The sequence below is a fragment of the Fusarium redolens genome (assembly GCF_020744475.1).
Source record: "Fusarium redolens strain MPI-CAGE-AT-0023 chromosome Unknown BKA55scaffold_5, whole genome shotgun sequence".
NCBI classification, from domain to species: Eukaryota; Fungi; Ascomycota; class Sordariomycetes; order Hypocreales; family Nectriaceae; genus Fusarium; species Fusarium redolens.
In genome coordinates, this window is record NW_025763668.1 from 2,586,950 (window position 1) to 2,611,377 (window position 24,428).

At 50.6% G+C, this 24,428-nt stretch overlaps 8 protein-coding genes across 8 annotated transcripts; 5 read left to right on the top strand and 3 right to left on the bottom strand.

The window, feature by feature from the left end:
• Window positions 1–537: 537 nt before the first annotated feature.
• BKA55DRAFT_537460 (thiamine diphosphate-binding protein) lies at window positions 538–3,744 on the top strand (the record flags this gene model as incomplete). Its single annotated transcript, XM_046189917.1, has 2 exons — window positions 538–3,148; window positions 3,200–3,744. 2 exons carry the CDS (start codon window positions 538–540, stop codon window positions 3,742–3,744), a joined length of 3,156 nt encoding a protein of 1,051 aa, XP_046052482.1.
• Window positions 3,745–4,134: 390 nt separating this feature from the next.
• On the bottom strand, window positions 4,135–7,261 carry BKA55DRAFT_592457 (WD domain-containing protein; the record flags this gene model as incomplete). Its single annotated transcript, XM_046195396.1, has 4 exons — window positions 4,135–5,547; window positions 5,836–6,996; window positions 7,046–7,060; window positions 7,121–7,261. 4 exons carry the CDS (start codon window positions 7,259–7,261, stop codon window positions 4,135–4,137), a joined length of 2,730 nt encoding a protein of 909 aa, XP_046052483.1.
• A 1,206-nt stretch (window positions 7,262–8,467) lies between these two features.
• On the top strand, window positions 8,468–9,543 carry BKA55DRAFT_306806 (uncharacterized protein). The gene has a single exon (XM_046185617.1). The coding sequence runs from the start codon at window positions 8,598–8,600 to the stop codon at window positions 9,447–9,449; it is 852 nt and encodes a 283-aa protein (XP_046052484.1). The 5' UTR covers window positions 8,468–8,597; the 3' UTR covers window positions 9,450–9,543.
• Window positions 9,544–9,939: 396 nt separating this feature from the next.
• BKA55DRAFT_688066 (uncharacterized protein) lies at window positions 9,940–11,771 on the bottom strand (the record flags this gene model as incomplete). The annotated part of the gene is made up of 3 exons (XM_046199164.1): window positions 9,940–10,560; window positions 10,610–11,519; window positions 11,569–11,771. The coding sequence occupies 3 exons, from the start codon at window positions 11,769–11,771 to the stop codon at window positions 9,940–9,942; spliced, it is 1,734 nt and encodes a 577-aa protein (XP_046052485.1).
• Window positions 11,772–12,205: 434 nt separating this feature from the next.
• Window positions 12,206–13,477, bottom strand: BKA55DRAFT_592459 (uncharacterized protein; the record flags this gene model as incomplete). The annotated part of the gene is made up of 4 exons (XM_046195397.1): window positions 12,206–13,018; window positions 13,075–13,224; window positions 13,272–13,345; window positions 13,399–13,477. 4 exons carry the CDS (start codon window positions 13,475–13,477, stop codon window positions 12,206–12,208), a joined length of 1,116 nt encoding a protein of 371 aa, XP_046052486.1.
• Window positions 13,478–14,735: 1,258 nt separating this feature from the next.
• BKA55DRAFT_505503 (FAD binding domain-containing protein) lies at window positions 14,736–16,811 on the top strand (the record flags this gene model as incomplete). The annotated part of the gene is made up of 4 exons (XM_046187195.1): window positions 14,736–14,778; window positions 14,833–15,455; window positions 15,509–15,802; window positions 15,852–16,811. 4 exons carry the CDS (start codon window positions 14,736–14,738, stop codon window positions 16,809–16,811), a joined length of 1,920 nt encoding a protein of 639 aa, XP_046052487.1.
• A 1,474-nt stretch (window positions 16,812–18,285) lies between these two features.
• Window positions 18,286–21,499, top strand: BKA55DRAFT_688069 (uncharacterized protein; the record flags this gene model as incomplete). The annotated part of the gene is made up of 3 exons (XM_046199165.1): window positions 18,286–18,885; window positions 18,939–19,047; window positions 19,110–21,499. 3 exons carry the CDS (start codon window positions 18,286–18,288, stop codon window positions 21,497–21,499), a joined length of 3,099 nt encoding a protein of 1,032 aa, XP_046052488.1.
• Window positions 21,500–22,733: 1,234 nt separating this feature from the next.
• BKA55DRAFT_306877 (uncharacterized protein) lies at window positions 22,734–23,950 on the top strand. Its single transcript, XM_046185618.1, has one exon. The coding sequence runs from the start codon at window positions 23,100–23,102 to the stop codon at window positions 23,721–23,723; it is 624 nt and encodes a 207-aa protein (XP_046052489.1). The 5' UTR covers window positions 22,734–23,099; the 3' UTR covers window positions 23,724–23,950.
• Window positions 23,951–24,428: the final 478 nt, after the last annotated feature.

Consider the following 24,428-nt stretch of genomic DNA (forward strand, 5'->3'; position numbering starts at 1 on the left):
CATGTGGGTTCCCGGACAATCAAGGCCGGTCACCTCTCACCTTGGAATTTACCTAATTCTCCCTATGAAAACCTCCCAACACTGCCTGGCCTGCACCGTGTGCCGCACGGAGTTTTCTCGGTGACCGAAGCGCTACGGGAGCTCCTAGCCAATGAAAACCCCAATCCCTGGCGGCCAGAACCGGGTTTGCCGGGGCGTCATAGTATTTTTACCACAGCAGGACATCAAAGACCAGGCCAGGGCAGGACAGGTACCTAGCGACTTGAGCTCCAGCGCTGCTCATACCTAAAACAATTTCTTTCTTCTACTTGTTCTTCCCGTGTCCCCCCAACTATCTACCTTACCTTATCCATCTATCAATTTCAATCCAATTCCTCTCCTCAGTCTTCACGGGGAATCCTTTGTTGACTTACTCCGCCGTTCCTTCGTGTCGTGATCAAGCTCGTCGAGGGATGCTTCCCATTCATATCCTCTAGTTCCTTTTTACCTACCTATACCTGTTCTGTTTCTCCACATACACAAACAAAAACGCCCATCATGTTGAGGAATTCGCTCTGCAGAGCTAGCTCGCAGCTCCTTCGCGGTGCTCGATGCTCTGCTGCCTCTTCTACCGCCTCTATCTCGACCCTCTCGGCCCACACATCATCATGGAAGCTCGCTGCCTCCCGCCGCCCTCTGGCCGTTGCTGCTCGTCGCAACTATGCGACCAGCGCGACTTCTGCGCCTCCCGACCCTAACGATAACTTCCTCTCCGGAAGCACCGCTAGCTACATCGATGAGATGTACATGCAGTGGAGGCAAGATCCTGAGAGCGTCCACGTTTCTTGGCAGATCTACTTCAAGAACATGGAGAGCGGCGAGATGCCCATCTCTCAAGCTTTCCAGCCTCCTCCTAACCTGGTCCCTAACATGACCGGTGGCGTTCCTCGCCTTGCTGGCAACCTGGCCATGGAGGATGGTTCCGATGTCACCAACCATCTGAAGGTCCAGCTTCTTGTCCGCGCTTACCAGTCTCGCGGTCACCATACCGCCAAGATTGATCCCCTCGGTATCCGAGGTACCAACGACGCCAAGGGCTTCTCCAACATCAAGCCCAAGGAATTGACTCTCGAGCACTATGGTTTCACCGAGAAGGACATGGATACTGAGTACACCCTCGGCCCTGGTATCCTGCCTCGCTTCAAGCGTGATGGCCGTGAGAAGATGACTCTCCGCGAGATTGTCGATGCTTGCGAGAGAATCTACTGCGGTTCTTTCGGTGTTGAGTTCATTCATATCCCTGACCGTGATAAGTGCGACTGGCTCCGTGAACGCCTTGAGGTCCCTACTCCCTTCAAGTACTCTGTCGATGAGAAGCGCCGTGTTCTCGACCGACTTATCTGGAGTTCCAGCTTCGAGTCTTTCCTGGCTACCAAGTACCCCAACGACAAGCGATTCGGTCTTGAGGGTTGTGAGACCCTTGTCCCTGGTATGAAGGCCCTCATTGACCGCAGTGTCGATTATGGTGTCAAGGACATTGTCATCGGTATGCCTCATCGTGGCCGTCTCAACGTTCTCTCCAACGTCGTCCGAAAGCCCAACGAGTCTATTTTCAGCGAGTTCGCTGGTACAAATGGTGCCGAGGATGAGGGATCTGGTGACGTCAAGTACCATCTCGGTATGAACTTCGAGCGTCCCACTCCCTCCGGCAAGCGTGTTCAGCTTTCTCTGGTCGCCAACCCTTCGCATCTTGAGGCTGAGGATCCCGTCGTCCTGGGCAAGACCCGCGCTATCCAGCACTACAACAACGATGAGAAGACTCACCGCACCGCCATGAGTGTCCTTCTCCACGGTGATGCCGCCTTTGCTGCTCAGGGTATCGTCTACGAGTGTCTCGGCTTCCACTCTCTCCCCGCCTTCTCTACCGGTGGTACCATTCACCTCGTCGTGAACAACCAGATTGGTTTCACCACCGATCCTCGATTCGCCCGATCTACCGCCTACTGTACCGATATTGCCAAGGCCATCGACGCTCCCGTTTTCCACGTTAACGCCGACGACGTCGAGGCTGTCAACTTTGTCTGCCAGCTTGCTGCCGATTGGCGCGCCGAGTTCCAGCACGATGTTGTCATTGACCTCAACTGCTACCGAAAGTACGGCCACAACGAGACCGATCAGCCTTCCTTCACCCAACCGCTCATGTACAAGCGCATCACTGAGAAGGAGCCTCAAATCGACATCTATGTCAATAAGCTCATCGAGGAGGGCTCTTTCTCCAAGGCGGATGTCGACGAGCACAAGCAGTGGGTCTGGGGCATGCTCGAGGAGAGCTTCACCAAGTCCAAGGACTACACTCCTACCTCCAAGGAGTGGACCACCTCTGCTTGGAACGGCTTCAAGTCTCCCAAGGAACTGGCCACCGAGGTTTTGGCTACTAACGAGACAAGTGTCAAGAGCACTACTCTCGAGCATATCGGTACCGTTATTGGAAGCACTCCCGAGGGCTTCCACGTTCACCGCAACTTGAAGCGTATTCTCGCCAATCGAACCAAGTCTGTTGTCGAGGGTAAGAACATCGACTTCCCTACTGCTGAGGCTCTGGCATTTGGTTCTCTCGTCACTGAGGGTTACCACGTCCGTGTCTCCGGTCAGGATGTCGAGCGTGGTACCTTCTCTCAGCGACACGCTGTCTTCCACGACCAGGAGACTGAGGATACCTACACTCCCCTTCAACACCTGAGCCAGGACCAGGGCAAATTCGTCATCTCTAACTCTTCCCTGAGTGAGTTTGGTGCCCTCGGCTTTGAGTATGGTTACTCCCTGTCCTCTCCCCACGCCCTTGTCATGTGGGAGGCCCAGTTCGGTGACTTCGCCAACAACGCTCAATGTATCATTGACCAGTTTATCGCTTCTGGTGAGGTCAAGTGGATGCAGCGAACCGGTCTCGTCATGTCTCTGCCCCACGGTTATGATGGTCAGGGTCCCGAGCACTCTTCTGGACGTCTCGAGCGATACCTTCAGCTCAGCAACGAGGATCCCCGTGATTTCCCCACTGGTGAGAAGCTTGTCCGTCAACACCAGGACTGCAACATGCAGATCGCCTACATGACATCTCCTGCCAACTTGTTTCATATTCTCCGCCGCCAGATGCACCGCCAGTACCGCAAGCGTAAGTAAAATTGATGTTATTTGTTTTCTATTGGTGCTAACTTGTCTGCAGCCCTCGTTATCTTCTTCTCCAAGTCTCTTCTCCGTCACCCTCTGGCTCGCAGCAACATCGAGGAGTTCACTGGTGAGAACGCTGGCTTCCAGTGGATTATTCCCGATCCCGAGCACGAGACTGGTGCTATCAAGGCTCCTGAAGAGATTGAGCGTGTTATTCTCTGCAGCGGTCAGGTCTGGGCTGCCCTTCACAAGCACCGATCCGAGAACAACTTGGACAACGTCGCCATCACTCGCATTGAGCAGCTCAACCCCTTCCCTTGGCAACAACTCAAGGAGAACCTCGACCAGTACCCCAACGCCAAGACCATCGTTTGGTGCCAGGAGGAGCCTCTCAACGCCGGTGCCTGGAGCTTCACTCAGCCCCGTATCGAGACCCTGCTCAACAACACTGAGCACCACACCCGCAAGCACGTCATGTACGCTGGCCGAAACCCCAGTGCTTCCGTCGCCACTGGTCTCAAGCAGGTTCACATGAAGGAGGAGCGCGAACTCCTCGAGATGGCTTTCACTGTTAAGCAGGACAAGCTCAAGGGCGAGTAAGTGGACGAAAACTCAAGGAACAGGTTTTATAGGGGATTACAATATGGATAGTATGGTATGGTAATTGCATGGCCACTAATCGTTTGGGAGGGAAGAAGTTTATAAAAGCCGCTGGATCTGGGGAGCAACTGAGCTTCTCATGTAAACCACTTGTATCATACCCTCCTAGACGAAGGACACTTTTGCCCTACATTGGCATGGGCTTGGGAACGACATAGCATGATTTTTTTTTATTGTTTAAGTGTTCAGACCACCTGAAGGGTCGTTTCATTTTCTATATCTGGCATTGCGTAGACGATACATCTATCTGATCTATTGATATTCACATTCGTCTTCAAGTATAAGTGAGTGAGTTTATTTTGGGTTGTATTATCTCAACAAGATGCAATGCTACCTTGGCGCGTCAGTCTCAACCTGCCACGGCCGCACGATCCCGTCATCGCCCGTTGTAACTAGCATCTCCTCTTCCCCGCGCCGCTCCGAGCCGGCATCGTATCTCCGGCACCAGGTAATATGATTGACCTCGAAAGGCCCATGAGCTCCGGGCTGCGTAGTCAGGAGTCTCCAACTCGTCTGTTGTTGCTTGCTCTCCTCGGTGTTACCCATACGTTGGTCTTGGCCGTCGGTTGTCGCGACATCTTGCTCCGAGTCTTCGGCGTACAGCGCAACGATACCATCGCTTCCAGTACTCGCTACGAGTCCTGTCTTTGCACTCCATGCCACAGAGTAGATATCGCGGGTGTGCACCTTGGGTAAGACAGATGTGCATGTCCACTCTTCTCGTAGAGATCTCCGCATCGTATTGGGGATACCACCAAGAGCACCGGCACCACCTCCCGTACTGTTCTCCTCTGCCTCGTCATCCTGCTTCAGCGTCCACACCCGGATAGTGTTATCGGCAGAAAATGTCAAGAGTCGTGGGAAGCGATCTCCCTCCCGGGGTCGTGGCTCCCATTGGAGTCCCCAGACAGTGCCCTCGTGACCCTCGAGTACAGCAACACAAACCCATTCTGCATCGCCATCCTCTCGCCAGATGCGCACTGTATTGTCGTAACTTGCGCTGGCCAGCACATCGGCCGAGTAGCTGCGGCGGGCGTTGCGTCCAGGGACGTCGGGACACCAAGCAACAGCCTTGACATCGCCCTCGTGCTCATTAAGCACAGCGATAGTCTCCCACTCGTCGTCTTCCTCAGATGCGCCAATATCCTCCCATATCCAGACCGACTTATCACGCGAGCACGTAGCTAGATAAGAACCCGAGGGGCTGAAAGCGCAAGACTTGATCTCCGAGTCGTGACCCTCAAGCACAAGCGTAAACTCCCATTCCTTGTTGGCAGCATCGCCATCATCGTCGCTATCGTCATTGTTTTTCCTCCGCACGCTCTGCGCCGTGACCTCAACCTCCAGGCCTCCCTCGTTCTGTTCTTGACCCTCCCAGCGCCATATTCCAGCCGTAGAGTCAAAACTGCCAGTGACGAGACATAGGTTGCCGGGGCGCAGATGGGGTTTCCATGCGACGGAGCGGACGGAGCGAGTGTGGCCTCCGGTAAGGACGCTGTGGGCTGAGGCAGTCGAGAGAGAGAATACAGTAACGGCCTTTCCGTGAGCGGTTGCGATTAGAGGAAGAGTCGGGTGAGGAATCGAGGCCCAGGCGCGTTCGTGAAGGTCGGGTTTGAGGGGCGCAAGGGCAGTGATGGAGGCCGAAGTCGGCGCCATGATGAACGAAGCCGCGAGGGCGGGAGGACGATAATTGAGCGATTGACGACGATTTATGGAGGTTTTAGTGTATGGGAGTGTTGCCGACTGGAACGGGCTGTTTAATAATTAAAGTCGAGGTGATGATGTTGAACAGTTCAGTTGATTATTTCCCCTCCTTCAGTCAAAAGTTCGCAATGGGATGGATGGGGTTGAGTGATAAGATAGCGAGAACCCCTCCATTGAGTCAGTGACGCACTGAGTATGGATCTAAACTCATTTAACTTACAACCTGCCTACGGTAGACAAGCCGCATAAAAAAAGCAAACAATCATCACCTCAATTTTTACATAATGATTGATCACGTATAGATAAATGATACAACATCTAAGCCACCTTCGACTTGACCCATAACCAAACCTCCTTCACATCTCCTCCAGGCCTCAAATTCTGCTCCCTTGCTCTCTCAAGACCTCCCTTTTTGAACCCCCCCGGAAGAAGAAGCCATACCAAAGTAATAGCACCGAGGAGCCCGACTATTATAGGCTGTAGAACTTGAACTCCTGTCTTTTGCGCAATTGCACCAACCGCAAATGGTCCTACAGCTGCACCACCTCCTCCGACTGCAGCCGCGAACCCAATGGCACTGACGTGGTAATCAGCTGGGAGCAACTTGGTTGCAGCAACCATAGCAGCAGGGAACAGAGGCCCTAGGAAGAACCCAAGAAGCATGACGAAGATGACAGAGGCGACGAAGCTGGGGACAAGCCAATACAGCAGCTCCAACCCGATGGAGAGCATAAGATAGACCATGATGGCCGTCTTCTCACCAGTCCTCTCCGTGACGAAGCCCAAAACAACTCGACCCAATGTCAGCCCGAGCCAGAATAGCGTAACTGTCAAGCCAGCAAGAAAAGGTCTGGCATGTCGTACTCGAAGCATGAAAGTGACAATCCAACCGCCCAAGCTGACTTCAGTCGCGACGTATCCCAGGAGAAACACAGCAACTATCCAGGTGATGGGCTTCTTGAGTGCCATGCGTGTTGTTGCACGGTCTTTAGCTTCGTCGTAGCGAACTCGCTGTCGATACATCTGGCCGGTTGCACCCCAGAATGCAGCTGTTCCAACAACAAGTTCAACCACAGCAAGTCCTATCATGATATAATAGAACATGTACCAGTTAAGTTTTCCCTCAGTTACCATGGCAGAAGCAATCAGAGGACCAATGGTACCACCGAGGCCATAGGCGCCGTGGAGGAAACCCAAGAGTTCGTTGGCTCGGTGCATGTTACCGACCCAGGCATTGTAGCCACTATCTTGGATACCGTTACCGAAACCAGTAAACAGCATGACACAGGGTAGTGCTGGAAATGGAAGGTGAAGTGCCACAGGAATGTAGGCGATGAGGCGACAGAGAGGCCCAAGAATTGCAACGCCTCGTTGGCCTAGGGTGTAGTGTATCCAGTTGTTGGTGAGTGCAGCGACTACATAACCAGCCACAGGTACGAGAAAGAGGGTCGAGACGGTGGTGTAGTTGATGCCATAGTATATTTCAATCTAAGCACATTAGAAAAGAGTAGTAGACGATTCAGTAGAATACACGCACGTATGGTAGTAGAGCCTGTAGTGGTCAGTCCAAGAACCTCTGTCTTCAGGTAGTTACGGTAACCAACCAACTTACCCCTATGGATGCATCATTCATACCCATGATGAGGAACGAGAAGTTGGCGGCATAGTAACGACATGAGTTTATTCGAGGGCTATTCCAATGCTCAAGCTCATTGATTGACTCTCCGCTGTCGATCGTATCGGGCTGCTGCATGGCCTCCACAGAGCCCGATTTCTCTCCTAACTCGTCATGATTCTGTTGTTGAGTTTGCTCTATCTGGCAAGATTTCGAGTTCATGGAAGGATCAATAGCAAATCTAGATTTGATCAGATTGATTTTGCAGAATAATTACGTTGGAAGAGATGTGATGTCCCTTCATACAAGACCATGGTATATATGCAACGTCGGGGTAAATTTCTCGCTAGAATGAATAATTCATTCACCGCAACCATTCGGGTACAGTAGCAACAACCACTGAGAGATCCATAATTTGGCCAGTTGAGAGCATATCAACTCTGTTCAATAGACTATTGAAAAACGGCATAACGGGACGGTGGCCCGAAACATATGTCCAAGTCTAAGTCTAAAAGTCTAACACATCTTGTGATTCATTTTCAAGTCGACTACATTACATGGTAACATCAGCAGACAACTTTTTTTGTTCATTGTCTTTGGTGAAACTCGGGCATTTTCTACTGTAGTGTTTTGTGAGACAAGACATCAAAACTCATCACAGGTCGCATTCTCAATTTCAGAGGACGGTGACGATGAGGTCACTATGCTCCGACTTGTAACTTTTATGGCTAAAAACGGGTCAAGTTTAACTCGACCTCCTTTCGAACAAGTTTATTATATATGATTGGCTCTATTATCTGGGGTTTGAAAGGTTTGATATCAACTCCCACGGCCACCAACGTCTTATCAATCCATACAATAAAGTTCTCGAAATGATAGAGATAGGTAAAGTGATCTTCCCATGCATCCACGTTGAAATGAGGCTGTGCAACAACGAGCGCTACGCCACACGCGGGGTCTTTTACAACGTCATCGGCTGTCCGAGCACTCTCTTTACTACCTTAGCTACCAGTTGAGCGGGAGGCGGCTTAAAATACGACGTGGAAATGCCCAACGGTGCGCCTTGGACCAGGCAGTCCTACAAACCCCCATCTCGTGGTCTGTCTCATGTGGCTCGAAGAGACTTGTCGTCATCTGTTGTGTGATTGATAGATAATACCAAACTAGATATACAACCTTTCTGCTCTGTATCCTTAGATAACACCACTTACACATTTTCTCCTTACATCGCCAAAATATTAGACTACACAGCTGCTGCGCCACTCACCACTTCGGCTCTTAACTTATAATTCAGGTAGTCTGACTTGCAGCTACAGCACCTGTATTTGTCCTCATAAGGCTGACATCCGCCCACTGCTGAGGTGCCCTATTCACTTTTGTCCAGCCACATAAGCTTCCAACTTCCCCTCCTCGCCTACACCAAAATCAGCCGTCTCGCCCTATATCACTTTACACTCAAAGAAACCCCCATACAATGTCGAAAGACTACTACGAGTACGAAGAGTACTCTCGTCGCCGACGCGACTTTTCTCCCGACAACTACTCCGGTGGTGCTCCGGGCTCTCAGCAACAAGGCGCTCCTCCTTATGCCTCAACCTCCCGTCTCGATGACCCTTACTATAGCGGCATGCCTCCTCCCCCGCGGGAGCGCATGACCCTCGAGCCTCCCGAGTCACAGAACCGCCCACGATCTGTCCCACCAAACACTGCCATGGTCCGACGCAGCCGCTCTCGTTCCCGTCCTCCCTCCGATGACGAAGATTATGATGACAGACGGAGCTCGCGAAACCGCTCACAAAGTCCCGTTACCCGCGCTAAGAACGTCGTTGATGAGAATTTCTCTCATTCCGCCGGTGGCATTGGCGCCGGTATTTTAGGCGCTGTCGTTGGCGGTCTTGTAGCTCGCGAGGCGACTGAAGCAGCAACACGCCGCAAGCACAAGACCCGAGGGTACGAAGACGAGAATGAGGATCGCACTCGTCTCGTTTCCACCATTCTCGGCGCTGTGGCTGGCGGCCTAGGAGCCAATGCTCTCGCCAATCGAGTCGAGGATTCAAGGGAGCGAGACCGACGACGCCAACTCGACTGGGAGCGTGAGCGTAGCTACGTGCGCGAGCAGGAGATGCCCCGATACGAGCAACGGAGATCCAGTGATCGTGATAGGGAGAACGACCGCCGTGATCGTGACCGTGACCGGTATGATCGCGGCAGGGCACTACCGCAAAACGATGATGATGATTATGACTTTGTCTACGATGATCCGCGATACGAAGATCGAGAACCTAGGCGACGTAGAAGCGAGGACAACTATCGCTACCGCCAATAGCCCACCTGTCTTTTGACCTGTGGACAACCTATTGCTATTTCATTACGACTTCTCACGACTGTGTTTCCCTTGTTTTCTTCTTCTCTTGGTTTACGTTGAGTGACGGTTAAAAACTACGAGCGGTACTAGAAGTGTTTTCTACCACAGGCTGAACCATCAGTCGTTAACTTTTGGAGATCTTACGAGACATGATTTGGCGCCTCTTGGATATTTACATAGCTGATGCAGTTCTGTTTCTGAAATGCTCATGGTTTCATGTATTGCTTGCGTGTACTTATGAGAGTCTTTTGACACATTCTCGGGTTGCTCCTCTTATCGAATTTACAATTTATTCTCACACGATGATAACAATTATTACAGCTGAATCACCCGTCCTGTTTGCAACTGTTCAGCTCGATATGAAAGCTCGCAGTCCAGCCAATCCAATTCGATCGAAAGCAACGACCAAAATAAAACAAAAAAGACCCGCCACCAATAACAAACCAATCAATCATATGCCCCCCTGAACTGCTGTCCACCGTCGCTCACCCCGGCTGTTAGAATCCCTGCCATTACCTCCAGTGTGTTCTCGAGCATCCTGCTCTCGCTCCACGATCACCTTGAAGAACTTAGCTATGTCAGCAAGTGCGCGCTGCTGATAGTCTGGGACATCCAGCATTTTGAAGGTTGATTGTGTGTCAACCAACTGCTTTGCAATCACGGAATCTGGCTGGCAAAGTGTCCGGACACACATAGCTCTGGCATTGACCTTCATTGCATGCAAGAGTCCACCAATCTCGACGGGATCAGCTTGTCGGCGGCCATAGAAGCGAAAATCGTCGACATGGAGGTTGATCAGTTCAAGCTGCGTCTCCAGGTCGTAGCGAAAGCCAACAACCTTGGGTCGGCCCTTGTTATGCCACGCATCTGCTACTTTCTTGAGCTTGTCAGGCACAAGCCGGCCCTTGTCCAACTGCACCGTAATATAGTCATTCAATGCAGTGCTGAGGTTGAACTCCAGTTCGCAGTAGAGGAGGCTTTGCTCTCTGGCATTTAGTGAGATGGCGACCTGGGATGTTGGGCGAGACCGGATTGCGGACTGCGCCCGACGAGAAGTGTAGTGGAGCTCCGTCTGCGGTTCGGTTAGTACAAATATCTAACGCTGTATTATCTCAACATACCATGTCTTTTGCAAGTTTCTTGATGTTGTCCAAAATTCCGGTCTTCTTCTGGGGTGCCTTTGAGCTTTGGTCAAAGCCCCCGTCAGGGCGTTCGAGCCACCCGTTATCCCCAATCATTGTTTTCTCGCCCTTCTTGGAGCTAGGGTAGTCTGTTCCCCTGAAATATAATTGTAGTGGTGAGAATATAGGAGTGTCTTGAACAGTCCGATGGTAGTTGCTGTTTTTGGAGCTTACTGTTACGACTTGTGGAATTGGCGGCGAGTGTACTTCGATGGCTCGGGCCTGTCTCAGTCCATCGGCAGAGCTTTTTGACCGTCGAGGCCTGTTAACCAGAGCCTCTGGATGGCTTACCGACTCCCTGATCATGGAATAATCATGGCTCCTTTTCCACTCTTGGAAAGAACCCTCCCCGACGCCGTTGATTTTGGATTGTGACTTGACGTGACTGAGATGAAGAGGTGATGGACGGGCCGTTTGTTGAGTGGAGTAGACCGAAGAGGCATCATCATCAAAGATCGGCTCATGCTCAAAGCTTCCCTGGCCTAAAGGAGAGACTGCATCGGGAATATCTTCCAACTCGGCTGGTCGAGGCACAATCCCACTACGACGAATAGTCCCAAGCTGCAATGGAGACGGCGGGTTGATGTGTCGACGTTCCGCTAAACTAGCAGAGAACAAGTCCTTGGAAGAGCCCGAATGGCGACCGGGCATAAGCTCCGAAAAGGTTGGAGAATTCACATCAGAGGGACCATCTTCTCTAGTAGTCCAACCATATGAATCCTCATGCTGTAGAATTCTTGGTTTGTTCCTTCGTGGTGTTGATCTTGGAGTCGTTCTTGGAGGGGTCATTGTAGGCTTTATCTTGAGTTTAGCAGCCTTCGTTGGGCTCTTGTCGACTTGATGACTGAAGCTACAAGATGTTTAGTAAGAGTAGCGATGAACAGAAATCATTGACATACGCGTCCGTAATCTTGTCAACTTGGCTCTCAGTCAAGTTCATGCGAATATGAAGTGGTTGTTTGACAAGACGCTTGCGCAGAGATAGCGAGCGTGCTCGCGACTCGAAGCCAGGTGAGATATCCAGGAAATCCCCTCTTAAAGGTGTCAATCCAGATGCTGAAGGGTCAGAGTAGCGCCCTCTATTCGAACTGTCTTGTTGCATCGAGTCCAGAACCTCGAATCACAGTAGCCACTTGATAGTAGCTCCGAGTGATCCAGGGTGATGGTGTTATATCACCGTGGAGAATCAAACAAAGTATTGAGACGAAAGCCGAAAATTGAAAAGAGAAAGAGAAAAAAAACAAGCAAGGTTGTCATCGGTGAATGAATGAATCAGGGACTGCGGGTGGTCCAGTTGAAAGTTTGGATGCTGAATTGCTGTCAGCTGGCAACAAGTGCCAACGATAAGCCAACACTAGCGAGCTCCTGAAGAGACTTTGGGGGTTCTATACCGCTTCATTGCAGTCTTATATATGTTACCTTTCTGTCAAATTTAACCAGAAGTCTGCTGCAAGGTTTGTTTGAGATGCTCACTGAAATCATGTGCTCGTCACAATGTAGGATACACTGCAACATGGCCTAGAGCATCATATGTAGCTAATGTGAGCTGTGTTTCCATCTGTAGTCAATGCCGCTGTCGAACCAAAGCTGAGGCGTAAAAGGGCCGCGAAACCTCCATGAGTATATTACCCCTTTCGTTGGCGAGGCAGTGGCCATATCCATTGCTCTATCTTCGGCGACTGGTAGTTCTCTAATGAAAGGTGGAAGCGGTTTATCGCTGGTGAATAACCCAAACTTCCGCGCGAAGTTGGCGTTGGGTATTTCGCAGTCCCTGACATGAGCATCGAACTGCTCTTTGAATGCATCGTGAGCCAGAATTATGGAGTGATCATCTTGGGTCAGTGTGTGCTTTTGATTCTCTCTCTTTCCGTTCTGCTTGTCTGTCGCGCGTAACATGCGTATAATTTGAGTCATCTTCTCCTGACTTATGATCTTCGAGCTTAGGGATCGACGGTGGTGAGTTCGCTCATTCTGTACCTGAGGCTTTTCTGTGTTTCTCCTTTCTGGTAGTTCGCCAAGGTCAATTGACTTTTCACCGACCAGTCTGCCCTTATGAATCATATTCTCATTCCATTGCATTTCGTGAAATTCTGTGGCCTTGAGCTGACGGAACGCACGAGTGCCCCCGTCGCGAGATGAAACATACATTGTATGTTCTATCATCCAGTTCTTTCGTACACCGATACCACTTGGGTAAAGAGATGACCTTGCTATTATAGGTGAGTAGTCTGAAAGCCGAGTGCGATATCTTTGAGGGTGGCTTTTCCTCCACTGTATCAGGGCAGTTGTCGGTATAATATTGGATGTAACAGTCGTGAGGTGTGGGACATGAGGGAGTTCGAGATCAGCCTGCTCCTTGTGTCAGAACTAATAGTTGCCACGAGTCCAAGTGATGTTTTCCGCACATGTCTATTCAGGTGATCGTGTCTCCAACGCTGAAATGCTGCGCCTGGGTCGTCTGAATAATGGCAATCGACTTCAATCATCTCGTAGAGTACGCCCCCTGCGTGCCCAAGGAACTCATCGCCCAGGTGGTTTCGCAATACTAGGAAGACCTAGATCACGTCAGAAAGCATTCTTCATCGTTGTGTGGGCATCTGACCAGCCGGATTCCGTCACGGTACTGGTAGTTGCGAGGTACGTGGGTGCAATATCTCACGAGAACGTTGCGACATTCTGTGTGGTGTTTGTCAGTCGATGGCCTGAGTTTATATCATGCCTACACTGACTCTCTTCGTCAAATATGTCTGTGATGTTGACCGACTGGTCTCTGGCGAGATACGCGGAAAACTGTGTGGTATCATCCATTCCAATGTCACCGGGTCTTGAATAATCGTTCTTTCAAATCCGAAGAGCAGCAGATAAGCCATGCAAGGGGTCATTCACGATATATACGGTGTATGCGACATTCAATATAGATGAACTCTTCAGATTGTTGTACGGGGAAGATCACATTATGAAGGTGACCTCAACAAGGCGGAAGGCGCACCTTGAGCTTGTTCTCCCAGTGCAAAGACACTCGTGATGTACACATCGCCCGATGCTGCTTGTTGAAAGAATAGCGACTTCCATTTTCGAATGCTCAGCACTAAACACACGACAGGGAAGTTCAGAGGCAGAGTTCCTTCTACATGTGACTCCAGGGTAGTCGTTTATGTAGGTCCCTTAAGGTTCAGAAAATGGTTGGCTGAGGTAATGGAAAGCAATTCTGTATCTAAAGTGGTATCTGGGTCGGTGGGTTTTCTAGCATAAAAACAATCAAGCCGATGAGTCGACTCACGCCTCTCGTTTTTACTGATTTGACATTCACAGTCATCCAATCCAACTAATATGGTAAGACTCAACAGGAATTCCTTACACAACGTAAATTGTAAACAGGACTAGGTCCTTCTCATCTTCATTCGATAAAACCCCCGTCAATTACTAACGCCAGACCGTTCATTGTCAGAAAGGATCGGATCTTGGAGATATGAGATCTCGGCCTGCTGCCCGGCATTCGAAGGGCCCACTTCCGGACGCTGCAATGCGCCCTAATCTACGTGTACAGTTAAGATACGTTAAGATCTGGCCCTATCTCACAGCTCAACACTAACAGGGTCCATCGTCACCCGGCGCCCCTGCAACCGAAACAAAAGCCGGACCCGGTTGCGGCTTCCCGAAATCAACTCCCGATTTCCCAAATAGGCAGTCTCGATTCCCTGTCTCCTCTTTGCCCCAGAAACCCCACACTCAAGACAGTTGGACCCCATGACGACAAGTCATTATTCGTCTCGCCAAACCACGAAGCGGATATTTTCCGTTGGCTAGAACATTTCGACCAGAATCTCTATCTAAAAACAATGCACTCCACATCCCGTACCGAAGTCTGATGCCGTCAATTCCCCTCGGGTCTGAATCGCACCGGACTTCTGCTTACTGCATGTCCGGCCAGACCCCCGGCATCTCTGGATATCATGCCTATCGCATTTAGCATATAATATGCGACCCCCCATCGACTCTGCCTCTTGTTTCCTCAGATTGATCACATTAGTAGATAACCAAACCACACCTCTTTCTCTTCTACACCATGTCTCAATCACAGTCCGATCGCTCCCCCTACTATGACATTGGTGAGTCTGACACTGTTAGCTATACCAATTGAATTCTAACATCAATTCTGCTAGTCATTGTTGGAGCTGGCCCTGTCGGTCTCATGCTCGCAACATGCCTTGCCCGCTGGGGTTACAAGATCAAGCATATCGATAACAGAGCTGAGCCGACCCCTACCGGTCGAGCCGACGGCATTCAGCCACGCTCCCTGGACCTCCTTCGCAACATGGGCCTGAAGTCAGCAATCATGGCTCACCACCCAGCTCGCGTTTATGAAGTTGCCTTCTGGGACCCAGCTTCGTCAGGAAAGGGTATCGCCCGAACTGGAACATGGGCCAGCTGCCCTGACTTTATCGATGCTCGATACCCCTTCACAACCTTACTGCACCAAGGTCTGATCGAACGCGTCTTTATCTCCGACCTTGAGAAGAATGGAGCTCAGGTTCAGCGGCCATGGACAATCAAGGGCTTTACATCTGATGAAAAGTCTAATCCCGAATATCCTGTCACTGTCGAATTGGAGCATGTCGATGGTACTGCCCAGGAGACCATCCACGCCAAGTATTTGTTTGGTGGCGAGGGTGCAAGGTCATTTATCCGCAACCAGCTTGGCATTGCCGTTCACCACAAGGACCCTATCGCCCATGTCTGGGGTGTCATGGACGGTGTCGTGAAAACTGACTTCCCTGATATCAAGGTAAGCTTAGCTTCTCAACAAGCCCTGTTTCATGGCTTACTGACGATTCTCAGATGAAATGTACCATTCATAGTGAGCACGGCTCCATTATGGTCATTCCACGAGAGGACAACATGGTCCGTCTTTACATCCAGATTGCATCCTCTACAGATCCCGATTGGAATCCCAGACGAACAGCCACCGAAGAGCAAGTGCAAGAGTCGGCCAAAAAGATCTTGCAGCCTTACTCCATTGAGTGGGAGCGCGTTGAGTGGTATTCCGTCTACCCTATCGGACAAGGCATTTCAGAACGATATACTTTGGACCAGCGAGTCTTCCTTGGTGGCGATGCTTGCCACACACATAGTGTAAGTCCTACCGTGCTCTTATTATCACCACGCGTTAACACAGTCACAGCCAAAGGCTGGACAGGGAATGAACACAGCATTCCTTGACGCACAGAACCTTGCCTGGAAGATCCACGCCGTTGAGTCCGGCTTCGCCAGCAGGGAAATCCTCAAGACATACGAGACGGAACGCAAGCATGTCGCCGAGTCTCTCCTCGATTTTGACAACCGATATGCGAAGCTTTTCTCTCAGCGACCACCCGCCGCTGCCGAGGTCCAGGCCGCATCGGCCAACCATGGCAAGAACGATGCTCAAGATAACGAGTTCATCAATGCTTTCAAGGAGTCATGCGAGTTTACTAGCGGATACGGTGTTTACTACAAGCCCAACGTCTTCAACTGGTCACCAAAACATAATGCACAGTCTCCACTGATTCACCCCAAGGGGACCAAGCTACGAACCGGCCGCCTTTTCATCAACTCGAATGTGACGAGAGTAGTTGACGCCAACGTTGTGCACTTGGAGCAGGAGGTTCCCTTGAACGGCGCGTTCCGACTTTTTGTCTTTGCAGGTGTCCCATCAAAGACTCGCCAGGCTTTGAAGGATTTCGCCAATCACCTCGGTAGCCAGCGATCATTCTACGCGGCTTATCAGCGGCCCGATCTCGACAAGGTCTCATACCACGAGAAACACTTGCCACACAGCCGATTCTTTACCATCTCCACGATCTTTTCGTCCAAGCGACCTGAAATCGAAATCTCTCGCGACGTGCCCGGAGTGCTTGCCCGATATAGGGATCACGTTTACGCTGATGACCGGTCCGATGCACGATTCCCTCAGGCGAAGGCTGTAGCCCATGCCAAGATGGGCCTTGATGAAGAGCTTGGCGGAGTGGTCGTTGTCAGACCTGATGGATACGTAGCAATTGTGGTCAGTCTTGTCGAAGGTAGCGGAACAGTGGATGCTTTGAACGAGTATTTCTCGACTTTCTGCACAAAGAAGTTGGGGTCTACTCTGGCGCAGCTGTAGGAACAGCATTGAAGGGATGGAGACTGTTGAGTCAAAAGGTTGTTGAGAGGCGCTGATTTGACGTAAATGATTGCTTTAGCGAATGTACATATGGTGTTTAGATCATCTTACAATTGAAGTTACTGCATAAGTATACAAAGAACAGAATCTCTCGGCGAAGTGAGTTGAGAGGTGGCCATGCGCCTCTACCTGAAGTTCAGCAAATTAATTGCGAACCATGTCATTGCATATCCGTAGATGCCAACAAAATCGGATATCCTTGGACATGGGGACGAATTGATCGAGAGCTTTGCTTTTAGGAAACATTTGAGATCGATAGAAGTTAGCGTTGGCTTACTATGGTCTTTGTCCCAGAAAGGTCTTTACCTGAGCCTATTCTAAGAACCATTAACAGGTACCAAGGGTAAATTCATAAACTTTAGGAAGGGGTCTTTGTCCTAGGTTTATTTTTAGATACAAGATCTTATCTAAGTTGGTAAGTTACCTAAGGAAGGGAAGGTAGTTGTCCAGAGTCTCAGGATTGATCAACCGAGATATCCTCAAACGTCTCATTCCTACCCTCGCGTGCTCGGAAGATCTAGATTGAATAACAGCAACATCCGTCACTCTCATCCTACGATGAACGATATTGGCTCCCAAGGTCATCCAATTAACTAAGTGCATCTGACCAATCGCGGCGACGTCACGCGTAGCCCCACCTCACCTGTCAGTGCGGGCGCACTGACCTCCACCTGCAGGTCCTGAGAGGCTGAGAGGCTGAAAGACTTCACCTCTTTCACCTGACCACTGTAGGCAACCTTCTACAGCGACCTCATCCCCTATGGGCTTGCGCGGTCGTGATGGCATCACCGGAACGATTTGGATAAAGGAGAACTAATTGGGAAGTGGCTGCAGCAGCACGACGCGCCGCCATTGTTGTCGCGCTCACGCGTCTTGGGCCCGAGCTCGAGTGATCTGGCGTGGTAGAAAACGAACTCGACTCTTCGACTCGAACCCTCCTCCTTTCTTCTCAACATCAACTGCAGCTTCGATCAGCTTCGCTTTGACTCGTAACTTCAATTCTTGTAAGAACAATTCCGCATTAGCTTCGCAGCTTCCCGATTTCGCTTTCGATTCACCGCTTGTACTTTACATTTGACACTTGACACTACTCGACACTGCTCAACTGCTTGACACTGCTTCACACTTGCTGGCACCTGCACCACGGTTTGCTTCTGCTTCATTGTCACTGCGATACAATACAACAACAGCAGCACGTTGCTAGTAGCCCGGGTTACTTTGTTGACATCGCATTTTCCTGTTGGCTGTTTACTTCCTTCCTCGTTTTCCAACTGGATCACGACAACTTCATTCACCCCACTTCACTTCTCTTCCACTTCTCTTCTTTTTTTCACGAACGCGACTGCTTCGGCTGGACCAAGTTCCACATTGCTCTTTCTTAATTTCACTTCAAATCCACCACTTCAAGCTCATCATGTCTTTCTCGTTTCATTCGCGCATTTCGGTGCACCAGTCCGCTAATCGAAACGGAAGCCCCGTGCCTTCGCAACTTGTGGAAGCTGCCGAAAGGCGACGGGAGCGACGGCAGCTACAGATTGCCTCCAAGGCCAAACCAACTACCCAGGTCCAAGTTAGCTTGCCGTCGCCAAAGGTTGAGTTTGTTACTCCTCCCAGGCAGATCAGGCGGCCTACTGCGCGTCTATTGATTGACTCACCACTTCCGTGCCGCCAAGTTTTTGAAGATTCCGTTCTTCGCAACAGATTCGTTGCCACAGATTCTCCGGTCCCTATTCATCTTGTTAGTAACAAAAAACCACGAACTAAATCAAAGGCCGAAACTGTCAACACGAATGACGAGGCCCCCAACACACCCACACCCAAAACTACCATTACCTCTATCTCTGATCCCAATCTTGTTGTTGTCGATGGCATACAGACACGCAAGCGTCGCGCCCAATATACTGAGATCGAACTTGTTGCCGCACAGATCGGCGTCACAGATACCACAAACACCATCGTTACTCTTCGCGAAGGAGAGACAGTTCCTAGCGAGGAAACTGGCCAACAGGCCCAAGTAAGTCCATCCCTCGTTATCTGCATGCTTGCCTTACTGACCGGATACCACAGACCTCAAACCGTATGCTCGGGATTACACCGGGCGCCAGATCTATCACCAGGATGATATCTAGCATCTATTCGGCCTTCACAGGCATTGGTGAGACGATCAGCAGAATCAGTAGGTTTAACTTCACATTAAATTGATAGCCTTATGTTCCGTCTGTGCTAACCCATTACCAGTACGGCCTCAATCCTACCAAATTGCTGAATGTCGCTCTTATTTGAGTGAGAACCAGGTCAGCAACAAGCGTGTTAAGATTAGCACCAGTCGTGATGACAACGCGGCTTCCAACACCGGCGCTACTGATCAGAGTGCTGGACTCTACTGGCTCGACCGAGATGGCCTTGCCACATTGATGGCAGACTATAAGCACTTTTCCAAGTCCCTCTCGACAGTCTGGGAATGCTTTGAGCGAGGAACTCGACAAGAGGCAAACAAAGACCTGGCACCACTAAGCACCCACATAGTCGATGCCAACGATCGTCATGCATTGTACAATGGGCAGGCCCATGACTTTTACGAAATCTTCACTTTGCAACTGGGGCGGATGTTTGACCACTTGGATAAAATCTACGAAATCGGCGTTATCGTCAAGATTCGGGACAGCAACGAATTTGTTCCTCCCGTCCTTGACTACGCACTCCCTACAGAGTTCGCCGCACACCTCGAATCGATTAAGCACTTTCTATCCGGCCCAGCACTTCCTGTTGTTTGCAAGAATATCCTAAGGAAGCATGGGGAGAATGACTGGAATGTTTCACAGGCATTCCTGGACCGAGTTGTGCTTGATATTAAGGCTATCCTTCGCAACCTTCCCGCTCCAAGTTACGTTGACTCTGAAGAGTATCGTGGCAAGCTACAAGCCATGTTCCCTACTCCACCACGAACTGACCTCGAGACGCGTTTCTTACTGCCAGGATCATTTCCTGAATTCGATGAGCTTAAGGAGCGTATCGATCAAACTCTCGATGAACAAACTGCTTCATCCACTGAGGAAGCAGCTACAGAACCCGCCGTTCAGGCTGCTCTACCTGAGCCAGTGCCGTCGTCCCCTCGCCCTGTTGTCCCTCGCCCCAGCTACTTCAAAACAGACTTTCTTCGCGTTGAGTTTGCTCACAAGAGTATCAGTCGGATAACACCCGAGGATTACCGCCAAACCTTTTACGAGGAAAGCAACGAACACCAAGCCCTAAAAAACCAATACATCACCGACTTCACTCCCAAGATTCCTCTTACCTCAAATGAAACCGTAACTCTTCGATCCATCCTTCGGAATCGACGAAAGCATCCGTCAAAGGTCACGCCCAAACGTCTTGGCATAACGCGCCGACCCAAGGCTGTACGCTTTACGGACGATACCATCAGTCCGAAACCAAGAACACATCTGGGTCTAGATGTACCCAAGAAGATCAACTACAACGGACAAACGGGAGAAGTCATTCCTCCGACCGAGGAATTTCAGGAGCAACGCCCTGATTGGGCTCGTAGATGGCTCAACATACCACCTGCTCCCGCCGAGGAGCCACCCAGAAATACCACATTCAATCCTTTTAGCGTTGCTGACTGTCTCCGCCGTCGCCGCTTAGAAGAGGACGATGGACGTGACTTTAATGCACGCATCAGAGATCTATTTGATCTTCCTTCCCTAGATCTCCAAATCAGCGATGACTCAAAGGCCGGGATTGACCATGAAGTCGAAGAGGCCACTCAAAGAGCTGCTGAAGAGGCTCGTTTGGCTGCTGAGGCAGCGCAGCGTGAGGCGGAGGAGAGGGCTCGACTAGAGCGCGAGGAACGCCTCGCTCGATCTGGAGGACTTCGCGAGCCTAATCAGACATTCGTTGCACCGGTCTCACCGGAATGGCACACAAGGGCAATGAACACACTCAATGCTGCATCGTCCACCTGCCTTGCAAAGTCTGCCGAGGGCGTTGACCTCCGAAAACACGACTTTGCCAAGATCGTGTCCTCAACCGAATGGCTCAACGACGAAATTGTCAACGCATCTCTTGTCTGGCTCGATCGAGCTATCAACTCAGCTGCCGGCATTAAGGATGTCAAGCGGAACACTCGCAAGATCTGGACCCCGGGCTCATTCTTCTTCAAACGCCTTCAAGATCAGGGCACCGGTAACACCCAGAGGACACTGCGCCGATACGGCATCGAGAAAAGAAACTTTCTCGACATTGACACCATCCTCTTACCCATTTGCGAGCATTCCCACTGGACATTGCTCGTTATTCGTCCCTCCAAGCGAACAGTTGCCCACATGGATTCGATCAATGCAGGTGGCAACCGTTCTTACACCACGCGTGCCATGGCGTGGATTCGAGACATTTTGGAGGAAAAGTTCATCGAGGATGAATGGAAGATCATTCTCCACGAGGCTCCTCTACAGAACAACGGCCATGACTGCGGTGTTCATACTATCACCAACGCTATGTGCCTCTCCTTGGGTATTAGCCCCATCGAAGCATATTCTGCAGACGATATGCCCACACAGCGAATCCGCATCGCCTGCATGCTTCTCAACGGCGGGTTCACAAATGACTTCGACCTCCGAGTTTACTAGTATTCGAATACCACGTATCGAACAACACTCATCAAATAAAGACTACTTCATTATGGCTTATGGAAGAGGTAGGCATGGCTTTTTTGTCCAAGGCGTTGAGGCAGAGAAAGTACCAGGGAAAGTACCGGGGAAAAGTGTTTAGGGCGAGATACCACAGCATTACATTGTAGGAGTTTAGTTATTTTTTGATCCACGAAGGGACGAGTGTTGGTTTAACCCAGTCACAGTACTGGATGAATAAATACAATACTCAATACTCAATTTTCTGTGCCCTGTCTCATAAAAGCATACTCAAGAATTAGGAGCCTTTATAGCCTATGAGAAGACTTACTGCTTCTCATGGTAATGTTATAGAAGTTGAGCATAAATAACATTCTAGGCTCCTTTCCCCGTCACAACCTCTCGTCTGCAACGGACAGCAACCGGGGCATGCTGTACGTGGCTTGTAATCAATCCCAACCCCAAGGAGACGGGAGACGATGGGTTCTGGGCACTCTTGGGCAGCCTCTACCGGATTTTTGGTGCAGTCTCGAAAGAGAAGTGCAAGCCATGAACTAACTACATGACGAAGTCAACCATCACGCGGATTTCTGGACCATTGGCGTGCCATTGTATTCCGTATTCTCTTACGTATAGCTGCAAAGTTGTCAGCCATAAGCGAGCGAGCTCGGATAAACGAGCCTCAGAGACAACAGCAACAACGGGTCTGTGATGCCATCCCCCACAACACTACAGGCCAAGTGGGCAACGCGTGGGCCTCTAGATCTGGGGCCAAAGTCATGTCCTGTCCTATGCTCTGTCTCGTTCCTTTTTACGTTACAGTTACGCCGAGGTCGGCCATTGACAAGTTCTGCTGTCAATATCTGACCCAGACAACACACAGCCCACTCGCTTGGACAATGAAATAGTTGGGTCAACCCGGGAATTTCTCATGGCCCAAGCATGAGTCAATAGTAAGCGCTTGAACAGGTGTTTCTATTATTGATTGGATTGGGAGGACAAATCTTGGGAAAGCTTGGCAATGGGATTCTAGAAAGACTGAAGAACGGCTGTGTTAGCAAACAGATTCCGACAAAGAAAGTTCGGGTCAACAAGGAGGCGTTAGAGTAGAACTGTTGGCTTCCATGTTCCACCAAGCCCGAAAACCTTAACATATCCGATGCCCATGCAAAGACAAGAAAGAAAGACCAATGTTTGCAGACTTGCGTGCTTGCTGGGTTGGTTCAGGAACTTCGGGCCAGCTCAAATTAAGGTAGGGTAGGTATCGCATCCATGGCCACGGTGCGCCGACACTAGTAGACGCGTGGTGATCCAGGGTCCTCAGCCGCAGGGCACTATTCGATATGTGGAAGTGGTTTTGCCACAGGCAATGCACCAGAAAGAGGCGGATCAAGAACTAGGACCCGTTGATATCCACGCCCCAACTCACTGACGATGGCCGGTTCTACTGTTTGGACGACAATGAAATGAAGGCAGAAGGTTTCCGTTTGTTTGTCATGCGCGCGGGTCTGCTGTAGACGAACCAGACCTCAACAAGCCAGATGTCTGTCCGTCTGCCCTGAATGATACAGTACGGTACCAATGGGGGTGGTGCTAAACGATGTTACCCTCGTCAACTTTACCGCCTGTTGGATGGATATGTATGATTATGAGGACCAAGTTTAGGGGCCCTGTACCTCTGAGCGTCGCGTCGCGTCGACAACTACCGGTAACGACTCTGTGTAGGAAGGATACGGAGTTGGTCCGTAGGGTCATCGTCGATTCCTTTCGCGATCCTTCTACCGATGCGGACCGATCTTGGAAAGAATTAGAGACGCCAGGGATACGGCACCATATTAAATGTCGCAAATGTAGACGGCGTCGTCCGCTTACTGGGCCGCGCGCTGGCCGTGGGGGGCATCGCACCGCGTCTAGCCTGTATGCCAGCAATGCGATGCGATGCGATATGACTCTTCAAGAGACGACGTCGTCCAAACGGTATCCTCTTCTGATGCCCGTAGCCTGGGTCCCGACTCATGCCGCCAGCTTGGATGCGAGATGCCTGTGTCAAGCAAGTTCCGGGCCGTTGCAGCGGCAGAAGCTTCCTGACATGGATGGTCTGGCTGCAAAACTGGAGACGGAGACAGACACCGGCTATGGAAAACCGATAGTTCCAATAAAAGCTTCGGGGCTTCGAAAAAGTCTTCTGGAACGCGCCGAGAAGGGAGGCTGCGGAATTGGCTGAATCTGGGTCCAACTCTGCCGGGGCGACAACGAGATCGTGCGCTTGTAGGGAATCTGATACGACAAAGAATTTTTCTCTGCTTCCAACCTTGCGTTGGTGGTGAGAGATGGAGACACGGCGAGGCCGGTTGGTGTTGATGAGTGGTGACACTCCATCCAATCCAAGGTTCCATTAGCAAGGGTGATGTGGGTGTGGTTCGTGTAAACGGCGGGCACTCTAGCGCCGTTTGGTCAAATTAGGAAGGCTTCCAGAACGAAATAAAACGGAAGCAGAAGCCAAAATGTTTCTAGAAGGATTCCACCACGGAAGGCTTCCAGAATAAGCCACCAACAAACCCGACAGCTTCAGGCCCGGCCAAGAGAAGAGAAGCATAGCATCTCCTCATTCGGTTGACATTCTGTCACTTTCATTGTTGACACGGTCCGTGCTTTTGCTCCGTTGCCTGACGTTCGTTTATGGCCCTGTTTGTTGGCCTGCATTACCTATATCCATCCATGGCTGTTGAGCACAACCGACAAGGTAGTTGAAAGAAATGGTGTACCGCACCGTACCGTACTGTAAAACATGGCTTCCTGCATTACCCGAAACCCTGGCATACACGATGTAGCATTCTACCAGAGTTCTCGATGTCAGCAGGATGAAATATTGGGCACAATCGTAGTGCATGCACTCGGGTTTGGTTCCTACGAGAACACTTGTCAGGGT

What these genes read in the sequence shown, in the direction of transcription:
- BKA55DRAFT_306806 (XM_046185617.1), top strand. Translation starts at nt 8,598, where the DNA reads ATGTCGAAAGACTACTACGAGTACGAAGAGTACTCTCGTCGCCGACGC.
- BKA55DRAFT_306877 (XM_046185618.1), top strand. Translation starts at nt 23,100, where the DNA reads ATGTTACCCTCGTCAACTTTACCGCCTGTTGGATGGATATGTATGATT.